Raw genomic sequence first — 16,569 nt, forward strand, 5'->3', positions numbered from 1 at the left:
GTAGATTTTAAGCAGTGTCTTGAAGAAGTACAGCGAAGCGGAGGTTTAGGGAGGGAATTCCAAAACCTACGGTCTCGGCAGCTGAAGGCATGGCCGTCAATAATGGAACAATTAAAATCGGGGATGCACAAAAGGCCAGAACTGGAGATGCCACAGATCCCCTGTAGAAGGTGCCAAATTCAAACTGATGTTGAAAAAGAGGAAGTCTGTGCTCTCGAGTGCGCTAAGACTTTATGGGCAGCTTTCTCAAGGTGAACAATGAGTGAGCACTGTACCTTCGCCACTGACTGCAAAATCAGGGTTGTTAAACATCACTCTATATTATACATAGTTGGTCAGAGGACTGAGCTCTATGCTTTCTTATCTTCTTACATGAACCCAGTTGTAGTTAAATGGGTCAGAACCATCATGTGGAAAAAGTAACCTAATTCTGCATATTTGTTGTTTTAGAAATTATTCAATAAATCCACTCAATTTTCACGTGTGCCTTAAGCGACAATAATATACTTTACATAAAAATCAACTCATACTTAACAAATCTGTATCTATATTATGAAAAATCTGTACTATAATTATGAACCATCTGCATTATAATCATGAATAAGCTGAATTTAATAATTACGAGCAGAAAAATACCCTTAACTATGTCAAAGCCAAAGCCGAACAACCCAAACCACTTCAATGACCCTTCTCAATGAACGTGACCCCGGAAGTGAAAATCCCATTGGCCAACCACCTGGCGGCGCGCGCTCACTCCGCCAATTTTGAAGCAGCCTGGAGGGGCTAACGGCTGCAGGTCGAGCGATGGAGGCGGTTCTTGAGAACCTGGCGTGTTTTGCCGAGGTACTGGCAGTGGCGCGGAGCCCGTGGGCCGGAGACTGGGACGAGGGGGAGGTGAGCCGTGCTTTTCAATGGGCCCGTTACTTGGAGCAGCTGAACTCGCGTTTGGAGGGGAACGCGGGCGCGCAGGTCGCCTTCCAGCAGCAGCTGCGGCTGTTCGAACAGCGCCTCAGCCGAGGCCCCGGTGATCATCTGCCGCAGTACCGCTGCCTACGCTTCGAGGAGCTCGGTCGCGGCGAGGAGATGCTGAGCGAGGCGCTGCTGTGTAATCCGGCCGCCTCCGCCGCCGCTTTTCACCGGGCCGCTAGGTGGTATCGGGCGGAGAGCGGCGGTTCCCGGCCGGTCATGCCGCCGTCGCTGGGACGCGCAGTCAAGCTGAAGGCTGCGACGCGGATTCTGCTGCAGGCCTGGAGCCAGGAGACTGGGTGTCGCGTCAATCCACCGGAGCACCCTACAGTGTCGGAAACCAAAGCCGAGATGCTGCGCCAGCGTTTGGAGGAGCGAATGAGAGGTCCGAAGGCGTTACCGGAGCAGGCGGCTTGCGAGGAGGTTTTGCAGCAGACTGTCTCCATCGGCGAGGCCGGCTCTTTCCTGCCGGTCGCCGCGCTGTTGACGACTGCAGGCGGCGAGGTGCAGCCACCAACCTTGCGGTGGTTGCTAGGAAACAGCCGCGTGCTCGCGGCTTTCTGCCGCGCGCTGCCCTGCGCCCTGTTGACTGAAATCTCTTCGCTGCAGCCGGCCTTCGGGCGTGGGTATTTGCACTTCCTGAAGAACTGGGGCAGCAACATGCGGTACGATGCAAGCAAGCGAGAGTGGGTGCACGAAGAGTCACCTGACCAGGACTGGGGCAAACTTTTGGAACATTTCGGTGCTCTCTTGCGGGGCCCGCCACCGGCGAAGGAGCCAACGGAAAGGACACTGAACTCTTTGAAAGCTATGGATGGAGATTTTGACGTGTGGGGTATCAGCATTTGGACAGATCTGTTACTTGCATTAAAAATGTAGAACTGCTTGGAATCGTTTTTGTATTGTTTGCACCTGCGCATTTTAAAATATATTTGAATATTAAGTTGGTAGATGTATTTATAGTTTAACATGTGAAATGGAAGCCATTCAAGATCAGCCCAATTTAAAGTTAAAACAAAGGTGGGTAGCTTAGGTTCCATCATTCAATTTAGGATTCCTTGCCTCTGAAGGAAATGGACAAACGTGTGCACCAATACTTTGTACTGTGAACATATTGGCCAAGCCAATTGGCTTCCAGACATATCCATGCAAAAGTAAAACATTTTAATGCTACCTTACTTTATTCTATAGCTAAGCAATGCAAATGACTTCTTTGGCCTCCTTGTCTTAAGACAATGGGTAAGTGCCTAGAGGTGAGCAGCACCAGGAGTAGTTCTAAAGGCCACTTCTAGAGTGACAGACTCTTGCACAGGCACTGCAGATAAAATTAGTTGTCAGGGTTGTTACACATTTGACTCTCTCCTTGTGCTGTCTTTTTTTTTCCTGCCAATTGCTAAGTCTCTTCGACTCGCCACTCTAGCCCTGCCTTTATGGCTGTCCGCTAGCTCTGGCGATCACTGGCAACTGAGTCCCACGACTTGTGGTCAATGTCATAGGACTTCATGTTGCTTTTGCAGCGTGAAGTCCTATTGTACAATACATGCTATAAAAAGTTGAGTGCTTATTGCAAGTTCTAGTACAAATGTCTTTCACTAAGTGTTTATCAACACTTATTTTCTTAGCATTCGGAATCAATTGCATATAATTCTGTTCCACTGATGTACTTTGTTTTATATTTGGCTTTCATGGTTGTCACTTTAAAAGCCTTAAGTTAAGCTTGCATATGATGCACATGTACTGAAATCTTCTAACAGAGCATGTAAGCTCTTGAATTCAGTATTTGGTATATGTAACAGTTGTAAAATGTTTGCTTGAAAACAAGCAGACCAATTCTGTAATTTACAAATCCAGAAAGATATTGGAATATGTTAGCCCAGGCAATTGCTAACTTAAAATTTCCAGTCTTTAGGTTGTGCAATATAATGGAATTTTCCTGAAACGCATGCTGAATTTGTGCAATATTCATGCTTGCAGAGAAGATTCATTTGTGTTTCGAAAGGGAAGTTTTTCATTTGATTATGGATAGTCTAATGTTTAGTGGTGTGATATTAAAGCACCTTGGTTAGCTGAAGCTATGTATGTTGCTATAAAGTCTCAAAGTGCCATCTCAATACACTTTAGAATCTGACTTTGAATCCTTGTCTTTGCTCTCAAGTTTATCCAAAAAGTTAATTGCGATTCACAAAGTTTGAATGAAGACCTTTCAGCCCATTTGGCTCTGTCAGAACAAAAGTCCCACCCCACCATACCAGCTGTTGATAGTATTTACCTTACAGAAGGATGCAATCTGTCATCATAAATTTTCCCTTTTTAAAACCTTAAATCTGTCCTTGCTACATCTGGTGTATGTGAAAGTACGTTTACTGTTTTTTGTTGTATCTGAGGCCTCTTTTTTTTTTTCTTTGAAGTGCATGTTTTTCGAGGTTGCAGAACTCTAGCTTATCAAATTGTTCTTTGTCTGACTTGAGAGATCAGCCTAACTGCTTTTGTCTAATATCTTTAGGTACTGGATGGATCCCTTATGGCACAATGATCAGATCTGTATTCTAGTTTCAAGGCATAGATATGGCTTCAGTGTAACTTCTGGGGATTTGAATTTGTGATTGAAAGTATATTCCTTTTTTTTGGCAGGCTAAGTGACAGATCAATTACCCCTTCTAGATCTCTTCTTGAACCCTCTGGAAAGTTCTATACCATCTTGGAATACATTTTTACTTTAACTTTCATTTGGCTATATTGAACTTAAATTGTCACTGACCAACTCCCGAAGATGCCTAATTTGTCATGTGCAAATTTTGACACTCTTGCATTTAAACTGATTCTAGGTGTCTCTAGACCAGGAATAGAAGTGTGAGCATAGATTCCTACATATGCCTAAGCTGTCTTGTTAGCCATTTCCTAATCTGTATCTTAACATCCACAGATATTTAAATGTGCCTTTTGGAAAACTTGGTAGTGTCATATGGCTTCCCTCATTCAAATTGGGATGTCACTTCCTCAAATCTAACATGGAGTATTGAATGTTCAAAATCCTGGAACTTCCTCCCTAATAGCATTGTTGGTGTACCTACACCACATGGACTACAGCAGTTCAAGTGGCTCACTACCAACTTCAAGGGCAATTGGGGATGGTTAACAAATGCTGGACTTGACGACAAGTGACACCCACAACCCATGAGAATAACATTTAAACTGCATGTTTTAGCTTGGATGGTAGATTCCAAAATTGCTTAGAGCTGCAACTTAGTGTGATCTCTTGGTTTGAATTTTTTTCTAATATATTCAAACTAGAAATTTATTTGACCTTTTCTGCATCTTTTTAAAAATGCTACAGAAGCACAGCAAAAAATTGTTCAAGTAGGTTTTTTTTTAAATCCTTATGGTTAGTTACAGCTTTTTTCGTGCTGTAAATTCTATACAAACAGGCCATTCTGTTCAACTGGTCTATGTCAGTGTTTTATGCTCCACAAAAGCCTTGTTCCACTCCACTTGCCTAACCCACTAGCATTACTTTCTCCATTTTTTTTTTTCTAGTGTACTGGCTAGCTTTCCCTTTTTAACTGCATCTATGCTATACCCCTCAACTACTCAACATGGCTGCTAGCTCCATTTACTTGGTAACAGCACTTCTGAATTTCCTATTAGTCATTAGTGACTACCTTCTATTATGACCTTGTTTTGGATTACCTCAAAAGTGGAAATATTTTCTCTAAGTCTACCCAATGACCTATTGGATCAAACCTCAGGCTTCAGTTCGGGTACCATTTGCTTTTTTTTTTTTGCACCTCAGTGCCTGTAGTTTTTTGAGTAAAATGTCTTGGCAAAATGTTTTCTGTAGTAGTAGTTTCGCTTTAAAGGCACTGTTAAATTCATGCTGTCATCTCTAGACTTTGATTCGGTATCAGTCTTGGCTCAGTAATAACACTCTTGCCTCCTGAATCGGAGGGTCTGTCTTCAGTTCCCACTCTAGCAGCTATCAATGGCACTATTCAGAGTTGGTGAGTTCATTCATATATTATTGCTGTTTGTGGAACCTTAAATTGCACATAGCACTCCAGGTGTGACCTCAGCAATGTCCTGTATAATTGTAAGATTTCTTTACTCTGATACTCTAATTCCTTTGTAACTGAAGCTGATTTTTTTTTTTTCCTTTTACCATTGTTAGTTTTATACAGTAATTTCAAATTCTAAATACCCCCTCCATAATTTGCTTTTCCTGCATTATTTGATGGATTTGAATTAGTCGTTAAGTCAAAGATGGGAGTACTGAAAATAACACACTTCAGGTATTCAGTAAAAGCCTGATTTAAAGAAAGCATTCCTTTGCAATGCTTTAAGTTTGTATCATTTCTCTTGGATGGGAAAAAATCGGTCATAATTCACTACTCCCAACTATAAATGGTGTGTAGACATAATTGTAGCAATTTGAAACCCATACAGCTGCAATTGAGTTCTGCATTTGGTTTGGTCTGGCAGCTATAATTTAGTTATATGGCAAGTATTTAATGTCAACTTTTAAGCTGAATATTGAGTGCGAGTAATGCAATATATATGTACCAATAGGGCAGATAACCTGTAAGCCTGAGTAGTAAATATATGCATGAGGTTTATTTTTTTTAGGTAAATGTTTCTATGGGAAAGAGTTATGGTTTTCCCACATCTTTTTAAATTTGAATTTTCTAATCACTTTCCCAACTTTTGATCTTTGCATTCCTTACTACTTCAGTTCTGGTTTGTTTCACTCTACAAAGCCAGAGGTCATGGTGTATGTTGGCACCAATGACATGGGTAGGAAGGGGGGTGAGGTCTTGAAAGGAGATTAAAAAGCAGTAATCTCAAGATTACTCCCAGTCCATGTGAGAGTGAGCTTAGGAATGGGAGAATTTAGCAATTGAACACATGGCTGGAGAAATGGTGTAGGAGGGAAGGCATCAGATTTTTGAGGCATTGGGACCAGTTGTTGGGCAGGTGGGACCTGTACAAGATGGATGGGTTACATCTTGGGACTGGGCGGCGCAGTGGTTAGCACCACAGCCTCACAGCTTCAGCGACCTGGGTTCAATTCTGGGTACTGCCTGTGCGGAGTTTGCAAGTTCTCCCTGTGTCTGTGTAGGTTTTCGCTGGGTGCTCCGGTTTCCTCCCACAGCCAAAGACTTGCAGGTTGATAGGTAAATTTGGCCATTATAAATTGCCCCTAGTGTAGGTAGGTGGTCGGGGAATATAAGGTCAAGTGGGGATGTGATAGGAATATGGGATTAATGTAGGATTAGTATAAATGGGTGGTTGATGGTCGGCACAGACTCGGTGGGCCGAAGGGCCTGTTTCAGTGCTGTATCTCTAAAATAAAATAAAAATTAGATCCTCATGGAGATTTGCTAGTGCTGTTGTAGGGTTTCAATTATTTGGTAGGGCGATGGGAACTTGAAGGACCTCCGATCGGAGGGAAGCAAAACTGGTAACATGTCCCCACACCCCTGACCAGGAGCAATTATCAGGAATACCAAGGTCACAGAATACTGGGGAACATAGATACTACTAGAGTAGGGAATAGTAAGTTATTAGGTGGGTTCAGAGTAAGGGAGAAAGTAATGGTCTAAATCAGGGTTAATGTGAATGCACAGTGTGATTTAAAATTGAGTTACAGGTGCAGATTGCCATGTGGAAATATGATATGGCTATAACAGACCTGACTCAAAGAAGGGCAGTGCTGGATGTTAAATGCACCTGGATACAAGGTATCCAGGAAAGATAGGAAATTGGGGGGTGGGGAGAGAAGTAGTAGTAGGAGGGGTGGCATATTGATTAAGGAGAGCATTGCAATGCTGGAGAAAAAGGATGTCCCAGAGGGGTTGAGGACTGAATCAATTTGGCTGGAGCTAAGGAACAAAAAAGGTGCAGTTACATTGCTCAGTGTTGTCTATAGGCCGCGCGCTAGTGGGAAGAATGTGGAGGAACAAATTTGCAAGGAAATTTGAGGTGCAAAAGTTATAATGGACTTCAATTATCCAAAGGGACTGGGATAGTCGTGTCAAGAGCAGTGAGGGGCAAGAATCCCTAGTGTGTTCAGGAAAATTTTCTACAGTATGTTTCCAGTCCAATGAGAAAGGAGGCACTGCTAGACCTGGTTCTTGGGAATGAGCTGGGCCAAGTGGATCAAATACCAGTAGAAGAACATTTAGAGGACCGTGATCATTGTATCATAAGGTTTAGGCTTCCTATGGAAAAGGACAAAGAACAATCCAAAGTAAGAATAATTAACTGGGGGGAAAGCGAGCATTCAATGGGATAAGAATGCAGCTGGGCGAATAAACTAGTCAAAAGTTGGCTGAAAAATCGATCGCTGAACACTTTAAGAGGAGAGTTTGGGCACAAGTCAAGTTATGTTCCCTTGAAATGGAAAGATGGGACAAACCAATTCAGAGCTCCCTGGATGACACGAGGTAGAGATTAAAATGAAGAAAAAGTATGCTTAGGACAGATGCTGGGTAGAAAATACAATTGAGAACCAGGCTGAATATAGAAGGTCCAGAGGGGAAGTAAAAAAGCAAATGAGAAGCAAAGACTGGCAGCTTGCATTAAAGACAATCCCACAGATTTCTAGGGCGGCGCAGTGGTTAGCACTGCAGCCTCACAGCTCCAGGAACCCGGGTTCGATTCTGGGTACTGCCTGTGTGGAGTTTGCAAGTTCTCCCTGTGTCTGCGTGGGTTTTCTCCGGGTGCTCCGGTTTCCTCCCACAAGCCAAAAGACTTGCAGGTTGGTAGGTAAATTGGCCATTAAAAATTGTCACTAGTATAGGTAGGTGGTAGGGAAATTTCGGGACAGGTGGGGATGTTTGGTAGGAATATGGGATTAGTGTAGGATTAGTATAAATGGGTGGTTGATGGTCGGCACAGACTCGGTGGGCCGAAAGGCCTGTTTCAGTGCTGTATCTCTAATCTAATCTAATAAACAGAGTAAAATGAGGAGTGGGGCCAATTTAGGCACCATAAAGAGGATTTATGCATGGAGGCAGAGGGCATAGCTGAGGCATTAAATGAATATTTTACATTTGTCTTTACCAAGGAACATGATGCAGCCCAGGCAATGGTGAAAGAGGAGGTGAGTCAGAGGAGGTAAGGGTTTAAAAGTGATTGTTAGATAAGCTGTCTACTTAATGTGGATAAAGCATCAGGACTGGATGAGATGTATCCAAGGATACTGAAGGTAGAAATCCGAGGCACTGGCCATAATTTTTCAGTCTTCAGGTGGTGCCTGAGGACTGGAGAATTGCAAACGTTATACACTTGTTCAAAAAAGGGTGTAAAGATAAGCCTAGCAACTGCAGGCCAGTCAGTTTACCTTCAGTGGTGGGGAAACTTGTAGACAAAAATAATTCGGGACCAAATTAATAGTCACATGGACAAATGCAGGTTAATTAAGGAAAGCCAATGAGGAAAATCATGTTTAACTTGCTGGAGTTTTTTGAGGAAGTAAGAGGGTTGAAGAGGGCAATGCTGTTGTGTACATGGACTTTCAAAAGGTGTTTTATACAGTGCCACACAACAGACTTGTCAGCAAACTTATAACTCGTGGAATAAATGGGAACGTAGCAACATGGATAAGAAATTGGCTGACAAACAGTGGTTAATGGATGTTTTTTGGGCTAGAGGAAAGTTTGTAGTGGAGTTCCCCAGGAGTCAGTGTTGGGACCCTTGCTTTTCCTGGTACTACTTGGTATACAGGGCACAATTTCAGTTTGCAGATGATCTGAAACTTGGAAGCATTGTGAACTGAGGAGAGTGGTGTAGAACTTCAAAATGCATAAACCAGTAGGTGGAATGTGCAGACAGGTGGCAGATAATGTTCAATGCAGAGAAATGTGAAGTGATTCATTTTGGTAGGAAGAATGTGGAAAGACGATATAAAATGGATGCAGGAGCAGAGGATCCTGCATATATGTGCATAAGTCATTTGAAGGTGGCAGGACAGGTTGAGAGCAGTTAATAAAGCTTACAGTATTAGAGGCATAGAGTACAAAAGCAAGGAAATTATACTAAACCTTCATAAAATCCAGATTAAACCTCATCTGGAGTATTAATTCTGGATAACACACTTTAGGAAGGATGTCAAGGCCTTGGAGGATTTACTAGAATGGCTCTAGGGATGAGGGACTTAATTTATGTGGAGAAGCTGGGATTGTTCTTGTAGCAGAGAAGGTTGAGAGGAGATTTGATCCAGGTGTTTTAAAACCACAAATGGATTTGATAGAATAAATGAGAAACTTTTTTCACTGGGAGAAGTCTGCATCCAGAGGATGCAGATTTAAAGTAATTGGCAAAAAAAGCCAGAGGCAACATGGATTTTTAACAGTTGTGATCTGGAATGCAATGCCTGGCAGGGTAGTGGAATCAGATTCCATCATAAATTTCAAAAAGGAATTGGATGAATGCTTGAAAGGAAAACTGAGGGCAATGGGGAAAGATCAGGGGAATTTGACTAATGGATAGCCCTTCCAAAGAGTCAGCAAAAGTATGACTGGCTGGAAGGCCTCCTTTGGTGCTGTATCATTCCAGAATTGGTATGCAAGGTAAAACACGAGTGAAGCCAGAGTCTTTGCTAAGAAACAGTATGAATGGTTAAATATTGTTCTGTGATTTTGAGCAACATAATGATGGTTACCAAGCCAGATTCTTTTGGGAGTGTTAAAACTCTTAAGGTACAAGATACTATTGAGTTTCTTTTCATGTAATTATATTTGTGTAACTTATTTTTGTGGTGCAGTGTTTATGGTTAGTTATGCATAAATGTATTTGTTTAAATGAAATTCCTTGTATTTTGCAAAATGTTGAAATAACAATAATAAAGAACAAAGAAAATTACAGCACAGGAACAGGCCTTTCGGCCCTCCAAGCCTACGCCGATCTAAATCCTCTATCTAAACCTGTCGCCTATTTTCTAAGGGTCTGTATCTCTTTACTTCCTGCCCATTCATGTATCTGTCTAGATACATCTTAAAAGACGCTATCGTGCCCGCGTCTACCACCTCCGCTGGCAATGCGTTCCATGCACCCACCACCCTCTGCGTAAAGAACTTTCCACGCATATCCCCCCTAAACTTTTCCCCTTTCACTTTGAACTCGTGTCCCCTTGTAATTGAATCCCCCACTCTGGGGGGGGGGGGGGGAAGCTTCTTGCTATCCACCCTGTCTATACCTCATGATTTTGTACACCTCAATCAGGTCCCCCCTCAACCTCCGTCTTTCTAATGAAAATAATCCTAATCTACTCAACCTCTCTTCATAGCTAGCGCCCTCCATACCAGGCAACATCCTGGTGAACCTCCTCTGCACCCTCTCCAAAGCATCCACATCCTTTTGGTAATGTGGCGACCAGAACTGCACGCAGTATTCCAAATGTGGCAGAACCAAAGTCCTATACAACTGTAACATGACCTGCCAACTCTTGTACTCAATACCCCGTCCGATGAAGGAAAGTATGCCTTCTTGACCACTCTATTGACCTGCGTTGCCACCTTCAGGGAACAATGGACCTGAACACCCAAATCTCTCTGTACATCAATTTTCCCCAGGACTTTTCCATTTACTGTATAGTTCACTCTTGAATTGGATCTTCCAAAATGCATCACCTCGCATTTGCCCGGATTGAACTCTCTCTGCCCAACTCTCCAAACTATCTATATTCTGCTGTATTCTCTGACAGTCCCCTTCAGTATCTGCTACTCCACCAATCTTAGTGTCGTCTGCAAACTTGCTAATCAGACCACCTATACTTTCCTCCAAACCATTTATGTATATCACAAACAACAGTGCTCCCAGCATGGATCTCTGTGGAACACCACTGGTCACACGTCTCCATTTTGAGAAACTCCCTTCCACTGCTACTCTCTGTCTCCTGTTGCCCAGCCAGTTCTTTATCCATCTAGCTAGTACACCTTGGACCCCATGCGCCTTCACTTTCTCCATCAGCCTACCATGGGGAACCTTATCAAACGCCTTACTGAAGTCCATGTATATGACATCTACAGCCCTTCCCTCATCAATCAACTTTGTCACTTCCTCAAAGAATTCTATTAAGTTGGTAAGACATGACCTTCCCTGCACAAAACCATGTTGCCTATCACTGATAAGCCCATTTTCTTCCAGATGGGAATAGATCCTATCCCTCAGTATCTTCTCCAGCAGCTTCCCTACCACTGATGTCAGGCTCACCGGTCTATAATTACCTGGATTATCCCTGCTACCCTTCTTAAACAAGGGGACAACATTAGCAATTCTCCAGTCCTCCGGGACTTCACCCGTGTTTAAGGATGTTGCAAAGATGTCTGTTAAGGCCCCAACTATTTCCTCTCTCGCTTCCCTCAGTAACCTGGGATAGATCCCATCTGTACCTGGGGACTTGTCCACCTTAATGCCTTTTAGAATACCCAACACTTCCTCCCTCCTTATGCTGACTTGACCTAGAGTAATCAAACATCTGTCCCTAACCTCAACATCTGTCATGTCCCTCTCCTCGGTGAATACCGATGCAAAGTATTCGTTTAGAATCTCACCCATTTTCTCTGACTCCACGCATAACTTTCCTCCTTTGTCCTTGAGTGGGCCAATCCTTTCTCTAGTTACCCTCTTGCTCCTTATATATGAATAAAAGGCTTTGGGATTTTCCTTAACCCTGTTTGCTAAAGATATTTCATGACTCCTTTTAGCCCTCTTAATTCCTCGTTTCAGATTGTGCCTACAATCCCAATATTCTTTCAAAGTTTCGTCTTTCTTCAGCCGCCTAGACCTTATGTATGCTTCCTTTGTCTCTTAGCTAGACATTTTCTGTGTTGGAAACATTTTTACTGAAACTATTGAAAATCCATTTATAAAGTGATATCTCAAACTAGTAGTAATTCATTCCATTGCCAAAGTATTGCTCCCATTTCTTGCAGGCAAGTTGAAACTTGACATTGCATTTTACAGCTGCTTCATGTGCATGGAAGACTTGAGCATTTGATTTGACCATAAAATCATAGAATTAACTTTGGAGAACAAAAAGGCTCTACCTTTAAGGCTATCATTGGTCCATTTCCAAAGCTGATGGAATGACTTGTTAATATTGATTTTAAACTGAAGTTTTATTTGCTCTGCAATGCAAGCTCAGGGCTGCTGAATTGATTGCAGATGGTTCTGAAAATACCACTCTTCCAATTTGAAATTTTAAATCAGTGAACTTTACCCAGTCCCTTGTGACAGTGCTCCCTTTTTAATAAAGTTGGAGATGTGTTCAAATTATAACTGCTCACAAGTTCGATCACACCATCAAATTATTTGCTTCAGTCACAGGACTGAACTAGAATTGACAAGAAATTAGTTTAACATAAATCGATGGTTACACTTTTTATATTCATTCATGGGATGTGGGTGACGTTGGCCAGGGCCAGCATTTATTGCCCATCCCTAATTGCCCTTGCGAAGGTGGTGGTGAGCTGCCTTGAACCGCTACAGTCCATTTGGGTTAGGTATACCAACAGTGCTGTTAGGAAGGAAGTTCCAGGATTTTGACCCAGCGACAGTGAAGGAACGGCGATATAGTTCCAAGTCAGAATGATGTGTGACTTGGAGGGGAACTTGCAGGTGGTGGTGGTCCCATGTATTTGCTGCTCTTGTCCTTCTAGTTGGTAGAGGTTTGGAAGGTGCTGCCTAAGGAGCCTTGGTGCATTGCAGCAGTGCATCTTGTAGATGGTACACACTGCTGCCACTGTGCATTGGTGGTGTAGGGAGTGAATGTCGATGGGGTGCCAAGCAAGTGGACTGCTTTGTCCTGGATGGTGTCGAGCTTCTTGAGTGTTGTTGGAGCTGCACCCATCCAGGCAAGTGGCGAGTATTCCATCACACTCCTGACTTGTGCCTTGTAGTTGGTGGACAGGCTTTGGGGAGTCAGGAGGTGAGTTACTTGCCCCTCACCTACTCGTGTAGCCACAGTATTTATATGGCTACTCCAGTTCAGTTTCTGGTCAATGGTAGCCCCTAGGATGTTGATAGTGGGGGATTCAGCGATGGTAATGCTGTTGAATATCAAGGGGAGATGGTTAGATTCTCTCTTGTTGGAGATGGTCATTGCCCGGCACTTGTGTGGCGTGAATGTTACTTGCCCAAGCCTGGATATTGTCCAGGTCTTGCTGCATCTCCACACGGACTGCTTCAGTATCTGCGGAGTCATGAATGGTGCTGAACATTGTGCAATCATCAGTGAACATCCCCACTTCTGACGTTTTATGATTGAAGGAAGGTCATTGATGAAGCAGCTGAAGATGGTTGGGCCCAGGACACTACCCTGAGGAACTCCTGCAGTGATGTCCTGGAGCTCAGATTATTGACCTCCAACAACCACAAACATCTTCCTTTGCGCTAGGTATGACTCCAGCCAACGGAGGGTTTTCCCCCTGATTCCCATTGACCTCCCTTTGCTAGAGCTCCTTGATGCCTTACTCAGTCAAATGCTGCCTTGATGTCAAGGGCAGTCACTTTCACCTCAGCTCTGCAGTTCAGCTCTTTTGTCGGTTTGAACCAAGGCTGTAATGAGGTCAGGAGCTGAGTGGCCCTGGCGGAACCCAAACTGAGTGTCACTGAGCAGGTTATTGCTAAGCAAGTGCCGCTTGATGGCACTGTTGATGACATCTTCCATCACTTTACTGATGATTTGAGAGTAGGCTGATGGGGTGGTAATTGGCCGGGTTGGATTTGTCCTGCTTTTTGTGTACAGGAGATACCTAGGCAATTTTCCACATTGCAGGGTAGATGCCAGTGTTGTAGCTGTACTGGAACAACTTGGCTAGGGGCGCAGCATGTTCTGGAGCACAGGTCTTCAGTGCTATTGCCGGAATATTGTCAGGGCCCATAGCTTTTGTAGTATCCAGTGCCTTCAGTCGTTTCTTGATATCACGCGGAGTGAATCAAATTGACTGAAGTCTGGCATCTGTGATGCTGGGGACTTCAGGAGGAAGCAGAGATGGATCATCAACTCGGTACTTTTGGCTGAAGATTGTTGCAAATGCTTCAACCTTATCTTTCGCACTGATTGTCCTGGGCTCCCCCATCATTGAGGATGGGGATATTTGTGGAGCCACCTCCTCCAGTTAGTTGTTTAATTGTCCACCACCATTCACGGCTGGATGTGGCAGGACTGCAGAGCTTCGATCTGATCCGTAATGGGAGCGCTTAGCTCTGTCTATCGCATGCTGCTTACACCGTTTGGCACGCAGATAGTCCTGTGTTGTAGCTTCACCAGGTTGACACCTCATTTTGAGGTATGACATGCCCTCCTGCACTTCATTGAACCAGGGTTGGTCTCCTGGCTTGATGGTAATGGTAGAGTGGGGCTATGCCAGGCTTTGAGGTTACAGATTGTGGTTGAGTACAATTCTGCTGCTGATGGCCTACAGCGCCTCATGGATGCCCAGTTTTGCATTGTCAGATCTGTTCGAAATCTATCCCATTTAGCACGGTGATGGTGCCACACAACACGACAGGCGGTGTCCTCAATGTGAAGGCGGGATTTCGTTTCCACAAGGACTGTGCGGTGGTCACTCCTACCAATACAGTCATGGACAGAAGCATCTGCAGCAGGCAGATTGGTGAGGACGAGGTCAAGTATGTTTTTCCCTTGTGTTAGTTCCCCCAGTCTAGCAGCTATGTCCTTTAGGGCTCAGTCAGTAGTGGTGCTACCAAGCCACTCTTGGTGAAGGACGTTGAAGTCCCCCACCCAGAGTACATTGTGCCCTTGCCACCCTCAGTGCTTCCTCCAAGTAGTGTTCAACATGGAGTACTGAGTCATCAGCTGAGGGAGGGCGGTAGGTGGTAATCAGGAGGTTACCTTGCCCATGTTTGACCTGATGCCATGAGACTTCATGGGGTCCGGAGTCAATGTTGAGGACTTCCAGGGCAACTCCCTCCCTACTGTACACCACTGTCCAGCCACCTCTGGTGGGCCTGTCCTGCCGGTGGGACAGGACATACCCAGGGATGGTCTGTAAGGTATGATTCCATGAGTATGACTGTCAGGCTGTTGCTTGACTAGTCTGTGGGACAGCTCTCCCAACTTTGGCACAAGCCCCCAGATGTTAGTCAAGAGGACTTTGCAGGGTCGAGTGGGCTGGGTTTGCTGTTGTCGTTTCTGGTGTTTAGGTCGATGCCGGGTGGTCCGTCCAGTTTCATTCCATTTTTTTTTTATTGACTTCATAGCGGTTGGGTACAACTGAGTGGCTTGCTAGGCCATTTCAGAGGGCATGTAAGAGTCAACCACATTGCTGTGGGTCTGGAGTCGCATGTAGGCCAGACCAGGTAAGGACAGCAGATTTCCTTCCCTAAAGGACATTCGTGAACCAGATGAGTTTTTTTACAACAATCGACAATGGTTTCATGGCCATCATTCGACTAGCTTTTAATTCCAGATTTATTAATTAAATTCAAATTCCACCTTCTGCTGTGGTGGGATTCGAACCCATGTCCCCAGAGCAATACCCTGGGTCTCTGGGTTACTAGTCCAGTGATAATACCACTACGCCACTGCCTACCTCTACACTGTTAACTTTGGAACAATAGCTGGTACTTCTTTTGCTTTTGCCTTTGTCCTGTTTATCCATTCAAATGCTGGTGGAGTGTCCTATTAAACTTGATAAAATATTCTTGTTGGCAATGCTTACTTCCCAGGAACGAAAAATAACAAACTTCCAGAGCCTTAGGATCTGGATTTCTATTCCGTTTTGGCTCCTGAATTCCAGGAGAGCTTTACTGGCCTTGGAAGAAATGCCATACAGATTCACCAGAACTATACCAGGGCTTAAAGGGTTATGTTGAGTTCCAATTGCATAAACCTGCTTTGTATTCCCTTGAGTTTAGAAGCTTGATCTGATTGTGTTCAGTATGATAAGTGGGATGATAGGGTAGATAGAAAGTGTTTCCTCTGGTGACAGAAGTAGGTCAAAAATAAATTCCAAGGAGGTAAACAATGAAGGCTATTAATACAAGAGCAAATAAGGAGAAATTCCAGAAGAATGGTAGCACAGCAAAAAAAAATTAAGTATGGCAAATATTAAGATTGTACTTGCCACTGACCTGGAGAAATAGTTGAAAATTTACCAGGTAAGTGTTTACATACACATAGGATGTGCATTAATTACTCCAATGTGAAATGGCTGTAATTGGCTTGAGTGCATAGATACTGGAGGGCAGCCTTTAAGAAGACAGTTCATTCTGCACACAGCAACAGACTGGGGAACAGCAAAGTAAGGAAGGAACAGTGCTTGACCTTTTTGTTCACGGGATGTGGACATCACTGGCAAGACCAGCATTTGTTGTTCATACCTATTGCCCTTGAGAAAGTGGTGGTAAGCTGCCACCTTGAACCGCTGAAGTCCGTGTGGTGTATGTACACAGTGCTATTGGGGAGGGAATTGTTGGATTTTTAACCCGGTGACGATGAAAGAATGGTAATACACTTCCAAGTCAAGGTGGCGTGTGACTTGGGAGGGGAACTTTCAGGTGTTTCCATGCAGCTGCTGCCTTTGTTCTTCTTGGTGGTGGATTTAGAGGTGCTGTTGAAGGAACCTTGGCAAGTTGCTA

The 16,569-nt window shown here is 43.9% G+C and overlaps 1 protein-coding gene across 1 annotated transcript; it reads left to right on the forward strand.

The window, feature by feature from the left end:
* Window positions 1-734: 734 nt before the first annotated feature.
* On the forward strand, window positions 735-3,904 carry fancf (FA complementation group F). Its single transcript, XM_068046917.1, has one exon. The coding sequence runs from the start codon at window positions 805-807 to the stop codon at window positions 1,843-1,845; it is 1,041 nt and encodes a 346-aa protein (XP_067903018.1). The 5' UTR covers window positions 735-804; the 3' UTR covers window positions 1,846-3,904.
* The last annotated feature ends 12,665 nt before the right edge of the window (window positions 3,905-16,569 follow it).

This window comes from Heterodontus francisci, chromosome 14, assembly GCF_036365525.1.
Source record: "Heterodontus francisci isolate sHetFra1 chromosome 14, sHetFra1.hap1, whole genome shotgun sequence".
In the NCBI taxonomy this organism is placed as follows: Eukaryota; Metazoa; Chordata; class Chondrichthyes; order Heterodontiformes; family Heterodontidae; genus Heterodontus; species Heterodontus francisci.

Excerpts from the sequence above, each read along its gene's own strand:
- fancf (XM_068046917.1), top strand. The coding sequence starts at position 805 with ATGGAGGCGGTTCTTGAGAACCTGGCGTGTTTTGCCGAGGTACTGGCA.